This window comes from Condylura cristata, unplaced genomic scaffold (genome assembly GCF_000260355.1).
Source record: "Condylura cristata isolate star-nosed mole 26May11 unplaced genomic scaffold, ConCri1.0 scaffold00004, whole genome shotgun sequence".
In the NCBI taxonomy this organism is placed as follows: Eukaryota; Metazoa; Chordata; class Mammalia; order Eulipotyphla; family Talpidae; genus Condylura; species Condylura cristata.
This window is the reverse complement of record NW_004567105.1, coordinates 31,614,935-31,629,006: the sequence shown is the minus strand read 5'-3', so window position 1 is coordinate 31,629,006 and position 14,072 is coordinate 31,614,935. Positions and strand designations below refer to the sequence as shown.

The 14,072-nt window shown below is 39.2% G+C and overlaps 1 protein-coding gene across 1 annotated transcript in view; it reads left to right on the top strand.

The window, feature by feature from the left end:
* Nucleotides 1–14,072, top strand: part of MYRFL (myelin regulatory factor-like) — a 100,436-nt gene that overhangs the window by 19,359 nt on the left and 67,005 nt on the right. Inside the window, exon 2 of the mRNA XM_012735147.1 lies at nucleotides 5,551–5,641. Within this exon, the coding sequence (XP_012590601.1) occupies nucleotides 5,551–5,641 (91 nt within the window). The remainder of the gene's footprint in view (nucleotides 1–5,550; nucleotides 5,642–14,072) is intronic.

Below are 14,072 nucleotides of genomic sequence, written 5' to 3'. Positions count from 1 at the left end.
CAGGCACTGGGGACAGATGTTGGGAACTGTGGACCATCTATTTCTACCGGGAAATGGGGATAGAAGAGAGTGGACAATGTAAAGCAAGTAGCACGTCAGGTCAGAATCTGTTGCCACCTGCCTGGGGAGATGTGTGTCTGTGTGCACATGCGTGCTGTGTAAGGCAGATGGGACACCGGCAGGGGCTTCACTAGAAACTAAACATTCTTTCCTCCATCTGCTTCTTTTAGCAATCAGCTTGACCAAAGTCCAGTGAAGTAGTAGAAGCAAGTCCATCTCTCTGTAGTTCTGGCTGGCACTGATGATAGGGTTGGGGGATTGGATAGGGGGTGTTTGGCGACCAGAACAAGCTCAGAATCCAGGCTGGCCAGCTTGGATTCCCTCTGTAATTTAAAAGGTGAAAGACTGACATGACCTGAAGAGAAACCAGAGTATCCCCTCTGTGTAATTTAAGAGCTGGGTGACCCCGAATAAGCCACATACCTTCTCTGTAAATTGGGGATAGTATTAATGTCACCTCTTAGGCTTTGATGAGGATTAATGAAGTCATGCGGGTAAAGCATGATTATGGTTTAGTTTGGTCGATGTGAGAACTTCAAACTTCTGAATGCCCCTGGCCAACGGTGATAGTGTTCAAGTTGCTCTGCCTTTTCCAATTCTTGTTTCCTTATAGACATTTTCTGCAAGGCAACCAGTGACCTTTAAAAAATACAAAGCATATGATGTCATTTTCCAAAAGCTTCCTGCTGCTCTCCTTCCCCTTGCCCAGACTCCGGTGCTCCAGCCGCACTGAAATGATGTGTTACTCAAACAGGGAAGCATCACCTGGCAGCCACACACGGGGCCCCTCCCCACCCCAATTCCCTCAGGCAAGCTCCACCCTTGCAGGCTGACTCCTTCCTGAGAAAGGCCTCCAGTCAAAGGAGCTGTTTGCTCAGTCTGTCATACTGCTTTATTTTCATTGCTGTCTGAAAGTATCCTGCTTGTTAACTGTTCTCATGTGTCAGGTGTTATCTTGCCTAGGCCTCACCACTCTGACCTCTCCACCCCTGCAGTTCAGATTCCCTGAGGAGATTTTGTCTGTTCTGTCATTTCCATGTTCGCAGAAAAGTGTACCACACTCAACAGGAAGTAGGTGTGAATGAATATGGGTTGAATTAATGACAGAATGAATGTCTTGCTCTGCTTATCTCCGCTTATCCTTGGATGTCTTGCTCAAGGCTCAACACTGCTATGAGGTCATTTTGGAGCATATTAACTTTTAAGCATATTTTGCAGATATTTCTAAGTCCACGCCCTGGAATGGAATGGCCATCTCCCTTTCTCCTTCTCTTTTTTCCTTCACCCCTTCCATCCATCTCTGGTGCCCATTAATTTTTCCATTTGGGAGGTCTTCAAGATTTAAAAAGTTTTACTTTAATAGCCTTGAGTAAGAATGCAAGTCAAAAGCTAACATATCATGGTTTTCCTTCAACTAGTGCAGTGATCTGAGTGCAAAGGTGTTTTGCTCTGTGAAGATACAGTGCCCTGGGTTACAGGCCGGGCTGGGTGTGGGGGGATGGAGTTGAAGTACCGCTATTCCTCTGGCAGCTGGAAGAGTTCAATAAGTCTCCTTAAATACCCATCACCTGTTTCAGATTTTAGTAAGATGAAAATAACAACTTTTGGGTTCCTACTGTTGGCAAAAGCTCTTCCTACCCCCACCTAGTTGTTTCTCTAGAAAAGCAAAGCACATTTTCTTTTTTAAAAAATTTTTAACATTATATATTTTTTTTTGTAAAGATTTATTTATTTGTGCATACAGAACTGGGATACAGGCCAGAGGTGTAGGGGTGATGAGATTCACCAGAGACAAAGTGGGGAGCAGAACAGGCAGATGGATGAAGCACACTGCAGAGGGGAGCAGCGGGCGAGTCAGGAGGGGTCTGCCGCGCCAGGTGGATCTCCTCCGGGCCAGGCGGGGATGCAACTCTGGTGAAAGTGGCTTTAGCTTCTTAGTGCTGTGCTTTAACTCTCTGCGCCACCAGGGAGGGCCCTAACTCTATTTTAAAATCAATTTATTTTTATTTTTTACATCATTCTTCATTTTGTGCATTTTATCATCTCAGTTGTAATCCCGGAGGACTTCCCACCACCACTTCACCCAGTGCCATCACCATAGTCCAGTGTGCTCTTCCCGCCCTAGTTTTGATCCCATTCTCCTCTCCCCTCTCGTAAAATGTTTCTGGTTTATAGTTCTGTTCGTTGTTTTTCGTTTTTTTCTTTATTACAAGTGCTTCACCCCTTCCCCGCCCCACTTTTCTGATCCCTTACACTCCTGCTATGACTGAACCCATCTGGTATTTTTCTTTCTGGCTTATTTCACTAAGCATGATCCCTTCCAGTTTCATCCATGTTGCTGCAAAACGCATGAGTTTATCTTTTTTGATTTCTGAGTAATATTCCATTGTGTAGCTTTACCACTTTTTTTTTTAATATTATGATTTTTTTTTTTACTTCATTTTGTGCCTTTTTCCATCTCAGTTGTAATGTACCACATCTTTTTAATTCAATCATCATTTTTGGGCATTTGGGTTGATTCCATGTTTTCCCTCAAAGTACTTTTTCACAACAAAGTGCACCACACAGGATGGGGCTGGGACTGGCCTTAGATTACACCCTGCTGTGCAGTGTCGGCACAATGAGCTCAGTACATTTCCTTTCCTTCTTTTTTTTAAAGATTTATTTGTTCATACAGAACTGGGGTACAGGTCAGAGGCTCAGGGGCGGTGAGAGGCTTCACCAGAGACAGAGTGGGGAGCAGAACAGGCAGATCAACGAAGTACACTGCTGAGGGGAGCGGGCGGAGGGTCAGGAGAGGTCTGCCGCGCCATGTGGTCACCTCCGGGGCAGGCGGGGATCGAACTCATGCGGAAGCGGCTTTAGCTTCTCAGGGCTGTGCTTTAACCCCCTGCGCCACCAGGGAGGGCCTCCTTTTTTTCTTACATGCAGCAACTTGGTAAATTAAAAATTTTTTGAATCGATTTTTAAAATTGAATACACATGGATTTACCTTATTTGCATTTTAGTGCTGTGGGATTCCTCCCTACCCTCCTTGAGGTGCTGTTATTGCAACACACCTACCACCACAGCCTCTGTGTTTGCTTTTCCATGGCAGCTGAGAGACTGACTCCTGCGAGCCTGGCTCCCCCTGCTTTTGGCACAGGCTTGCCTTCCTTTAATCCTTGGACACTGTTTCCAGATATGGCTCCTGGAGCTGGTGGTAGAGCACAGTGAAGGCTCTGTTGGGGTAAGACAAAGGCTAACTCAGTGCCCTTGTGCTCAAGGAAGCTGGTTTCAGATTTTAGGTCCCTGTGTTGCTGGGGGACTTACTGTGTTCCCCAGGAACCTGAGAATTTGTCTAGTGTAAAGGAAGGTGTGCAGAATAGAGAGCAAATCCCACCTTGGTCACCTTTTTTTGTCCAGGATCCTCAGTCCAGGGCTGCTGGCGAAGACATTCATTCATTAGTTCATTCAGTAAATATTGTTTGACTGTGAACTCTGAGTCAGAAAAAGGGCAAGATAATGAGGGTACAGCAACCAGTCAGAGAAGAGTGATTTTTGCTCTCAAGAAGGCTTTCTAAGGCAGAAGCCAGGCAATCATTTTATTTTATTTTTCCTGGGTATTTTTACATTATTATTCTTATTTATTTTTTAAAGATTTATTTGTGCATACAGAAATGGGGTACAGGCCAGAGATGCAGGGGTGGTGAGAGGATTCACCAGAGACAGAGTACGGAGCAGAACAGGCCGACTGACAAAGTATTCTGCTGAGGGGTCAGGAGAGGTCTGCCGCGCCATGTGGTCACCTCTGGGGCAGGGGGGGATGGAATTCATGCGGAGTCAGAAAAAGGGCAAGGTAATGAGGGTATAGCAATTCGCTGTGCTACCAGGGAGGGCACATTATTATTTTTTAAATAAACACTTTAGAATAATTTTTTAAAAGAAAATTTTATTGTGGACATTTTTAATTTATAGATTTATTTATGAACATTTGCATCTTTACACTATTGCCCATTTTATCCAAACAAAATATGCTTTCATTTTTAAAGTTTTCTTTTAATTATGAGACAAAATTTTAGATTTTTTCCTTTTTATTTCAGTAAGTTTATTTCTAGAAATAGTATTTCTATTATAATGGTACTCTTCTGCACTACATTTTCTAAGTAGCTGTTTTTTGAATTTCAAAGTTTTTTTGTATATAACTTCTGTGATGGTCCTCTTATGAAAGTCACCATTATGGTCCTTGATGAATTCTCTGGATAAAAATGTTTATTTGTGTTAGAAATTGTATTTAGGATTCATAATATCAGTCTGGTTTTTTTATGTGTCTCATTCCTTTCAGCTTTTGGCAAGAGTTTTATGTTGGCTACATAAAAAGAATTTGGATGCTTTTCTTCTTTCCATGCTCTGTGTTCCAGAAATGTAAAAATTGTGGAGAAATTATCATGTTAGGTTTTAAAAGCATGACCCATGGGCTGTGGGGATTTAGACTTTATTTATGAGACGATTTTGGGAATTTGTTATTTTTTACCTTAGAAATCATTTTGAAATCAAAATTTGTTAGCAAAATTGTGGAAAGCATTTTTCCAAATGTATAATAAGGAATTTTTTGGAATGGTAAGTCTTTCTAAATCCTGTCATTTCATCAGTGTCAGTAGCAGTGAAATATAACTTCACCTCTCTGTGAATAGCTACATCTAGTTGGATTGATGGAAAGATTGAAAAGTAGATGACAGAAAAAATTTTGTAAGAAATGGATCTTACCATACATTACTACTTAATTAAATACTAAATTTACTACAAAATGTTTATTTTATTTGAATTTAACAGAATAAAAAGAACTTACAGGGAAACCAAAGGGATAGTCGAACTTAAAAATGACTTTTCTACAAAGATCATAGGAATATTCATTTCTGCTTTCTTGCTGAGATCTTTTGGTATGGAAGCAGGAAAATGATCCCAATTTTTTTTCCTCTTAAATATCTAGCCAGAATTATTGTGTTATATTTTGGGGAATCTAACAAAAATGTGAAGCAAGATACTGAACGTCATGTTGACCTTAACTGGAAATAACTTGTCCAACCATCCATCCACCCACCTACCCACCCAACCATCCATATGTCCATTTATCCATCCAATATTTATTGCTGCTTTTTCTCTACCATAGATTCCTAAGAATACAGTAACAGTCCCTCCCTTTAGAGAGGGTGACAAAAACAAAAGAAAGCAATGTAATGAGACTAAATCCACAGTGTTAACAGAAGTACATAGTTTAGGAAGACCTAAGCTGATTTTGTAGAGCCAGGGAAGGCTGTTGGGAGGAGAGTGACATCTACAGAGATTCCTGGAGAAAAGATTTGAATGGGAGAAAAGCTCACACTCTCAGTAAATGCATCATGCCCTTCAAGTGCTTTGAAGATCTCGGGTGCAAGCAGTTAATGATCTTTAATTATTATTAGCCTTAATGGGATCTTCCTGAGTCTCAAGATTTTCAATTTGTTTTTGCAGCTCAGGGAGCCAGTGACACTCTGGAGAACCCAGTTCTGGATACGAGTCTGCTGGAGGAGTTCCTGGGCAATGACTTTGACTTGGGGACCTTGTAAGTAATGACAACATTGCTCTCCATTTGATTTTTTTTTTTAAAGATTTATTTATTTATGTATACAGAACTGGGGTATAAGCTAGAGGTGTGGTGGGTGAGATGATTCACCAGAGACAGAGTGGGGAGCAGAAAAGGCAGATTGGCAAAGTACACTGCTGAGGGGAGCAGCGGGCAGGTCAGGAGAGGTCTGTCACGCCATGTGGGTCAGCTCCCTGGCCGGGTATTGAACTTGTGCTGCAGTGGCATTGGAGAGCTTCATAGTGCTTTAAACTGTTGCGCCACCAGGGAGAGCCCTCCATTTAATATTTTTAAACTTAGGAAATAATGCACCCGGAAGTGTTACTTAACCTTTTGTTTTCCAGAAATTGGATGGAGTTGTTATGATTTGTCTATAAACCTGTGTCAGATTTCACCAGTGCCGAAAACTGGCCCTGGCGCTTGCTTTCTAGGAAGAGACTTCCCTTCCCATATTTTTAATAAACCTGGGGATATTCAAGTTCTCTATTAGTAGTACTAGCTTAGTATATGTCTTTCAATGAATGTGTCCATTTTAACTAATTTATAAATCTTTGCAATTCTTGGCATACTTCTAATGTTGGTAAAACTTATTTGTTCTTGATATTAGTAATTTCTGGTTAATTTTCTTGCTCAATCTGGCAAGAAGTTTATCTGGTTCTTTTGATCTTTTGAAGAACTGGATTTTATTTAAAGTTATATTCTTAATTGTTTTCTATGTCTTTAATTTCTGAAATAGAAACTCATTTTTTACTTTATATAGTTTATATACAGTAAAATTCAAATTTTGTGGTATTTAGTTTTGTGAATTTTGACAGATTCCTAGTTATTCCGTGAATAACACCACAGTAATTTCCTCACCTGAAACATTTCCCTTCTGTCTCCCCTTTGTGGCTAAACCCGCCACCTACTCTGAGCCCTGGTAGCCACTGATCTGTTCTCTACCCCTGTAGTTTTGCTTTTTCTGGAATGTTACATAAAGAGAACCAGATGGTATTTAATATTTTGAATCTGCTTTCACTAAGCATAATGTCTTTGATCATACAGTTCATTCCTTTTTATTGCTGAGAAAGACTCTGTTGAGTGGTTGTTACACAGTTTGTTAATCCAGTCACCCATTCAAGGACATTTGGATTATTTCCATGTTTTGGCAAGTATGAATAGCTCCTATAATAGTCATACATGGGTTTTTGTTTGATCAAGAGTTCTAATTGCTCTAGGGTAATACATAGGATAAAGACCGCTGGGTCATATAAATAGAAGCTTCATTTAAAAAAAAATGCTAAATTTTCTAGAGTGGTCATATTGTTTTGCCTCAGTGTTGTTAGAAGGTAGTTGTGTGACACATCCAATTCTCTTCATGGTTAGTTTAAATACTTTTATTTTAATGAGCCCGTAGTAGAAAGGCCTTCTATAGTGGTATCTCTTAGTGATTTACTTTGCATTTTCCTAATAACTGATGATGTTGGGCATCTTTTCATGCTCTTGTTCATCAGTCATACATTTCCTTTCCAGAAATATTCAGTTATTTTGCCCACTTTTAAAAATTGGAGTTGGTTACATTGAGTCTACAAAATTCTTTAAATATTCTGGATATAAAAACTTTGTTGTGGCCCTCCCTGGTGGCGTAGCGGGTTAAAGCACAGCACTGAGAAGCTAAAGCCACTTCAGTATGAGTTCGATCCCCACCCTGGAGGTGATCCACATGGCGTGGCAGACCTCTCCTGACCCGCCCGCTGCTCCCCTCAGCAGTGTGCTTCGTCGATCTGCCTGTTCTGCTCCCCGCTCTGTTACTGGTGAATCCTCTCACCCTCCACATCTCTGGCCTGTACCCCAGTTCTGTATGAATAAATAAATAAATCTTAAAAAAAAACCCCCAAAAACAAAACTTTGTTGTATATGTGATTGGTGAAAAATTTTTTCCAGTCTGTGTCTCATATTTTCATTCTCTTACAGGCAACTTTTCTAGAACAGAGGTTTTAAATTTTGATGATGACTAATTTTCTTATATGATTTGTGCTTTATATTTAAGAAATATCGATATTCCCTAACCTAAGTTCCTAAATGTTTCCTTCTAAAATTTTACAGTTTTGACATTTAGATCTGTAATCGATTTTGAATTAATTTTTTCTAAGGTTTGAGATCTTTTGTAGAGATGTTCAATTATTAGAGTCATTTGTTGAATAACTTGTCTCTGTTGAATTGCCTTTACACTGTTGTAAAAAGTCAGTTGATCATGTTTGAGTGGGTCTTTCTTTTTAAAGATTTATTTCTGCATACAGAACTGGGGTACAGGCCAGAGGTACAGGAACGATGAGAGGATTCACCAGGGACAGAGTGGGGAGCAGAACAGGCAGACCGAAAGTACACTGCTGAGGGGAGCAGCGGGCAAGACAGGAGAGGTCTGCCCGCGCTGTGGATCACCTGGGGGGGGGTGGTGGGATGTGGAGGGGTCGAACTTGTACTGAAGCGGCTGCAGCAAGCTTGCATTGCTGTTATGCCACCGGGATAGGCCAGATCTTTTTTTTTATTATTATTAAAGATTTATTTATTTATGCATACAGGAATTGGGGTGTAGGCCAGAGGTGGGTGGGTGTGTTAAAGGATTCACCAGAGACAGAGCAGGGAACTGAACAGGCAGATCTACTGAAATGTACTACTGAGGGGAGCAGTGGGTGAGACAGGAGAGGTCTGCTGCGCCATGTGGGTCAGCTCTGTGATTGGTTATGGAACTATCAGCAGCATCAGGGAGTCCCATTCGTGTGGCTCTTAATCCATACTTTATTCTGTGTCATAGGTATATTCCTGTCATTTTGCTACTGTCATACTCTCTTGGTTATGTACTTTCATCATAAGTTTTAAAATCATACAGTTTAAATACTATAGCTTGGTCTTTTTCAAAATGTTCTGCTTATGTCAGTTCCTCTGACATCCCACATATATCCGAGAATCAACTCGTAATCTATATGTTATGCTGGGATATTAATTAGTATTTCATTAAGTTTAGAGATTCATTTGAAGAGAATTGAGATCATAACAAAACTGAGGTTTCATTCAAAAGTTGGTGACCATAGTATATTTATTATTTAGGAATTCTTCAATTTCTTTTACAGTTTTGTTTTCAGCATACAAATCTAGTATATATTTTTAATTACTCATATTTATAACTATTATAAGTAATTTCCAAAGCTTTAGGCTTCAACTATTCATTGTTAATACATGGATATATTATTGACTTTCATCTGTAGGGTTAGATCCTGCAATCTTGATGAAGCCATTTAAACTTTAAAAGAAACATTTCTTGGAATATTTTTTGTTGTTGTTGATGATCATGTCATTTGCAAATTGGGACAGTTGTATGACTTCATTTCCAAAATGTATGTTATTTGATACTTTTTCTTACCTTATTGAACTTGATAGGATTTTTGATACAAAATCAACTAGGGAAGTAATGAGAGCAGATATTGCCTTATTTCTGAACTTTTTTGATTGTTTCAAATAAGCAGCTTTTGGTTTTATTCATTTTCTCTACTGTGTTTGTTTTCAACTTCTTTGATTTTTTACTCTTATTATTTCCATCTTTTGCTTGCTTTGAGTTTAATTCACTTCAGTTTCTTAAGGTGGAGTAGATTTGAATTTTTTATTTGAGAACATTCTTTGTGGTCTAATTAAGTATCTAATGCTTATACATTTTCCTCCTTGTATGACGTGTTTTCCTCCTTGTCGTTTTTTGATTTGCTATATTTTAATTTTATTTATATTCAGCTTGAAATATTTTCCACTCTTCCATGAAATATCCTGTTTGATAGGTTGTTGCAGGAGTTGTATTCAAATTCCAAATATTTGAGAATTATCTATGTATTTTTCTGTTACTGATTTCTACTTTAGTTCCATTATGGGCAGAGAACATATTACAGGATATTAATTTTTAAAAATTTTATTAAGGTTTGCTTTATGTTTAGACTAGAACCAGGATATGGTTTATCTAAGTGAGGGTTCCATGTAAACTTGGAAAAATATGTGCATTCAGTTGTTGTTGTGGAAAGTGTTCTATAAATGTTAGTTAGGTCAAGTTGGTTGACATTATTGTTCAGGAATTCTATATCCTTGTTGATTTTTGTGTTTCTTTTATTTATTACCATGAAAGGAAGGCAAAGTCTTCAAGAATGATTATGGTTTTTGAATCCTTATTGATAAATTCTTTTTTCTCTAGCACTGTAAAAAATTTGACGTGCTGTTTTTAACCTTCATAGTTTCTCATGAGAAATCGTATATGGCTCATTGTTCCCTTGTGAATAATATCTCATTTTTCTCTAGCTACAAAATATTTTACTTATCTTTGGTTTTCAGCAGTTTTGTTATGCTATGACTTGGAATGGACGTGACTTTTTTTTTTTTTGAGATTATTCTGTTTCAGAATAGCTCAACTCTTCAAATCGTTAAAGCTATGTTTTTAACTTCATTTGAGAAGTTTTCCAAAATTTATTTTTCTCTACCAATGTATTTTTTCCTAGAATTTCAATAGTACAAATGTTAGATCTTTGATATTGTACAAGGTCCCTATGACTCAGATAATTCTATTTTTTTCACTCAGCTTATATTGAATAGTTTTTATCACTTTATCAAGTTCACTCTCCCTTGTCTGTCCTTTCTTGTATGTTATAGAGCACCCTCTGGCATACTATAAATGCCACTGTCTCCCATGAAAGACGGTGAAACTAGATCTGAATCTCAATAGCAATGGGGAGACTATTTGCAGATACTTTTGGTTCTTGGCTCTTGCTGCCCTTTGCCAACAAAAACATACTTTGACCATGTGATAAAGGAGGTTTTGCAAGCTACACACACAAACACACACCCTACCTTCACCCCCAACTCTCACCCCTTTCCTGCCCCAAATATTTGAGTTCACACTGAGCCAGCTGTTTGGCTCAAAGCACTGCATGGGCTTTACCCAGATGCTAATTGCCTCTGTGTCTGCCCTCACACTGCTCTCATTTCACCCAGTCTGCTGGGAAGGGTGCGCAGTGGATGGTAATATTGGTGAGCATTTACCAAATGTTGGGTATTGCTCTTTGCACCCTACAGATTCACTTACTTAGTTACCTATTTGATTCTGTACATTTTGTTCTCTCACCAGCTATGCTAAATAGCCACATTCTTCTCCATATTTTACAGATGGGTAGGCATATAGGCTGAGGAGCAACCAGGTTAAGTAGTCGCCATAGGTCAAGATGTGCCAACACTGATTAAAATGTGTCTGTGCCCTTTCTTCTACGCATTGCTTTTAGATTAATGCATACTTTAGAAGACATACTGGAGGACTGTGAACCTCAGGTATATACATTAATGTTGCTAAAGTTACCTGCCAAAAGGTATGAGTCAGATGGATTTGAACCATAGTTAACAAGGATTGTCAGAGTTCACATCCATTAAAGAAGAGTCCTATGATCAGATAATCTGTCATTGCTAGATAAAAATTGCTTAGGTTCATGCAGGTAAGTGGGGCTGCAGTAAAAACCAGAGGGGAGAAACAGGTAGAAACAGGTCCGGTCCATGACCCTGGGATTGTTGGGCTGGTACAATGATTGTTACATCTGTACAGCCTACTTAAATACTCCATATGTTGAATATTTCTAAATATGAGGCTTCTTCTGTAGAGTAGTTGCATTCCCTACAGAAGTCCTGAGATACAGATTTTCTGGCCTGACTCACAGCTAATAAGTCCTGAGTTTAATACAGATCCAGAATTCCTTCCCCTATGATACTGATATATGAATTATACTTTTATAAAATATAAGACAACTCTTTATCAAAAAGACCACAAAGCTACAAAATTGGTGAGAATCGGTTTGAATTTCATAGGCTAATTTTCAGATTTCAGATAGTTAAAAAACTGAAGTATTGACCCTGTAAAACAGAGATCCCTAAGTGCTGTGTGTAAAATTAATCTCAGGAGATGCTGTGAGGGAAAAAAATAAGTTTTGTGATCAAGAAATAGCTTGTGACTTAGTGGCTCAAACAAATGAAATGAATGTATCGTGCAGGACTTTTTAAAATAGCAGCTTAGACTCTCTTGATATTTATATCATCTGTAGAAGTTAGGGGCAGAGATGGCCTCTTCAGGGGTGACCTGGTGTGTCTGTCACTTTCTAGGTCCACTTTATGGAAATCCCTGTAGCATAATGGGCAATTTCAGAGTACAAAGGCCAAAAACAGTCTAATGTACATTGCCAGGATTCCTGATATGGTGATTGTAGGGGTGTTAGCAACCTGGAGACACTTCTAAAACCAATACTTCTCCTGAAGTTAGTGACTGTCCCAGTTTTAATAATTCTTTCCTGCTTGATCCTCTCTACAGGTCCATGAGTCTTTCTTTCTCTTTTTAAATCCCTATTTTTTTTTTCCTTTCTGTTCTTTGGATTGAATGCTACTTATTAATCTGTCTTCAAATTCTGCTCTAACACCATACAGTGATTTAAAAATATTTTTATTTTGTTTTCCAATAGTTTAAATTATAAATGTACATTTAGTTCTTTCAATAGTTTATATAGAGATTTTCTATTTTAAAAAAATGTGTTATAAGCAAAGCTTCCTTTATTGTATCCAGCTTAGTTTATAATACCTGTTTAACCCCCTTGGGTGATCAACACCTGGGTCATCTCCAGGTTGGCGCTCAGTGACTGTTCTTTTCTGTGAGGCAGGGCCCTCTTTTTCTGTCTTTCTGTGCGTCCTCACTCATGCACTTAACATTCAATTACACTGCAGGCACACACAAACAGGGTCAATAATGGTTTTATTTACAAAGGGGAAAGAAAAGGAACAACCCAGGGAAAGAGAGAGAATAAGTTAACTAGAGCATCCTACCAGGTCTTCTGACTTGGAACCACAATAGTGCATTGAAAGCTCATCAAGAGCCAAGCTACCAGGCACCAGCCACCGGGCCAAGGGAGAGAGAGAGCTTCAGCTCGCCATGTCTCCCTCATATATATATCACCAAAAGTCTCAAAATGGCTGCTTGGTTCTACCCTTGGTGTTTCTAGGAGTTGTAGTTTCCGTGACTGGAGTAGGGGGTGAAATCCACAAAATCTATACTGTAGTGTTCCTTCAAGATATTTTCTCTCCCCCTAACATTTCTTTGTTTAATAATTCTTAATTGTGACACTGTGAATGTTTGGATTCTTTTACATTCTTCTGAAAAGTGTATGCTTTGGTTTCACTGGGCAAGTACTTTTTTTTTTTTTTTAATTTTATTTATGTTTACAAGAACTGGGGTACAGGCCAGAGGGGTGTGGGGTGGTGAGGGGTGAGAGGACTCACCAGAGACAGAGTGGGGAGCAGAACAGGCAGATCTACTGAAATCCACTGCGGAGGGGAGCAGTGACTGGTCAGACGATGTCTGCTGCACCATGTGGGTCACCTCTCTGGCCTGGCTGGGGATTGTACTTATGCTATGCTGCAGTGGCAGCAGAAAGCTTCACGTTGCTGCGCTTAAACCCCATGCGCCACCAGGGAAGGCCTCAGGCAAGTACTTTGCTTACACTCAAATTGTAAACTCCATCTCTTGGGTAGTAGCTCATTTCAGTTCAGTCATTTTTACTTAGAGTGGGCTGTTTCATGAACCCACCACACTAATGATGACTTAGGAAGCAGTTGGACACCTGACTACAATTTATTCACAGAATTTGGGGGTGACTTTTCTGTCTTTCTTTCACTTTTGGCAACTTTGTTTGTCCCAGATGCTGTTCTCTGATTCTTTAGGCCAGAAAATAGTGGATTTCTATTGGGGTTTTATCTTTTTTGTGGTTCTACCTTCAACTGGCTAAAAGCCGTCAGTGTTTGTCAGCAACAGATGTCAATGCCATTATCTTCCTCCAACTTTCAATATCCCTCCAGAATCTTTTTACTTACTTTCCAGTGTCTTTGGGTAGATTTAAACAAAGAATTCTCAGATGTTCATAGCTGTACCTCTTATTTATCTGGTTATTTGATCTCTATCTTTAATGTGAAAGGCTTTCAGAAAATGTCTAGTCCTTCATTGTTCCTATTTCAGAAGTTCTGTGTGCAGGCCATTATTCTCAAAGGGTGGTTTTCACTGTAGAGTGATTAGCCAGGGACTTGCTGTTGCTTTGAGTGACTTCAAAATATCACTTTTCCCCCTGACAACATCCATTTTTTCTGGAGAACTATCTTTCCGTTTTTCACTGCAGCAATTCTGTATCAAGTCCTGAAAAGCAGAGATGAAGAAGGGTTCACAAGAGCTTGGACTTTTAGTTAATCCTTCCCTTTTTTAGTTCAGCAGCTGCGTAGGCTCCCTGGTTCCATTTCTCTAGGGTGTAAATCTTTTATCTTTTGGGATGATCGAGGTAGTTGCTTGACTCTGCAAGTTTTAAGGTTTGATTATTTTTAGTCA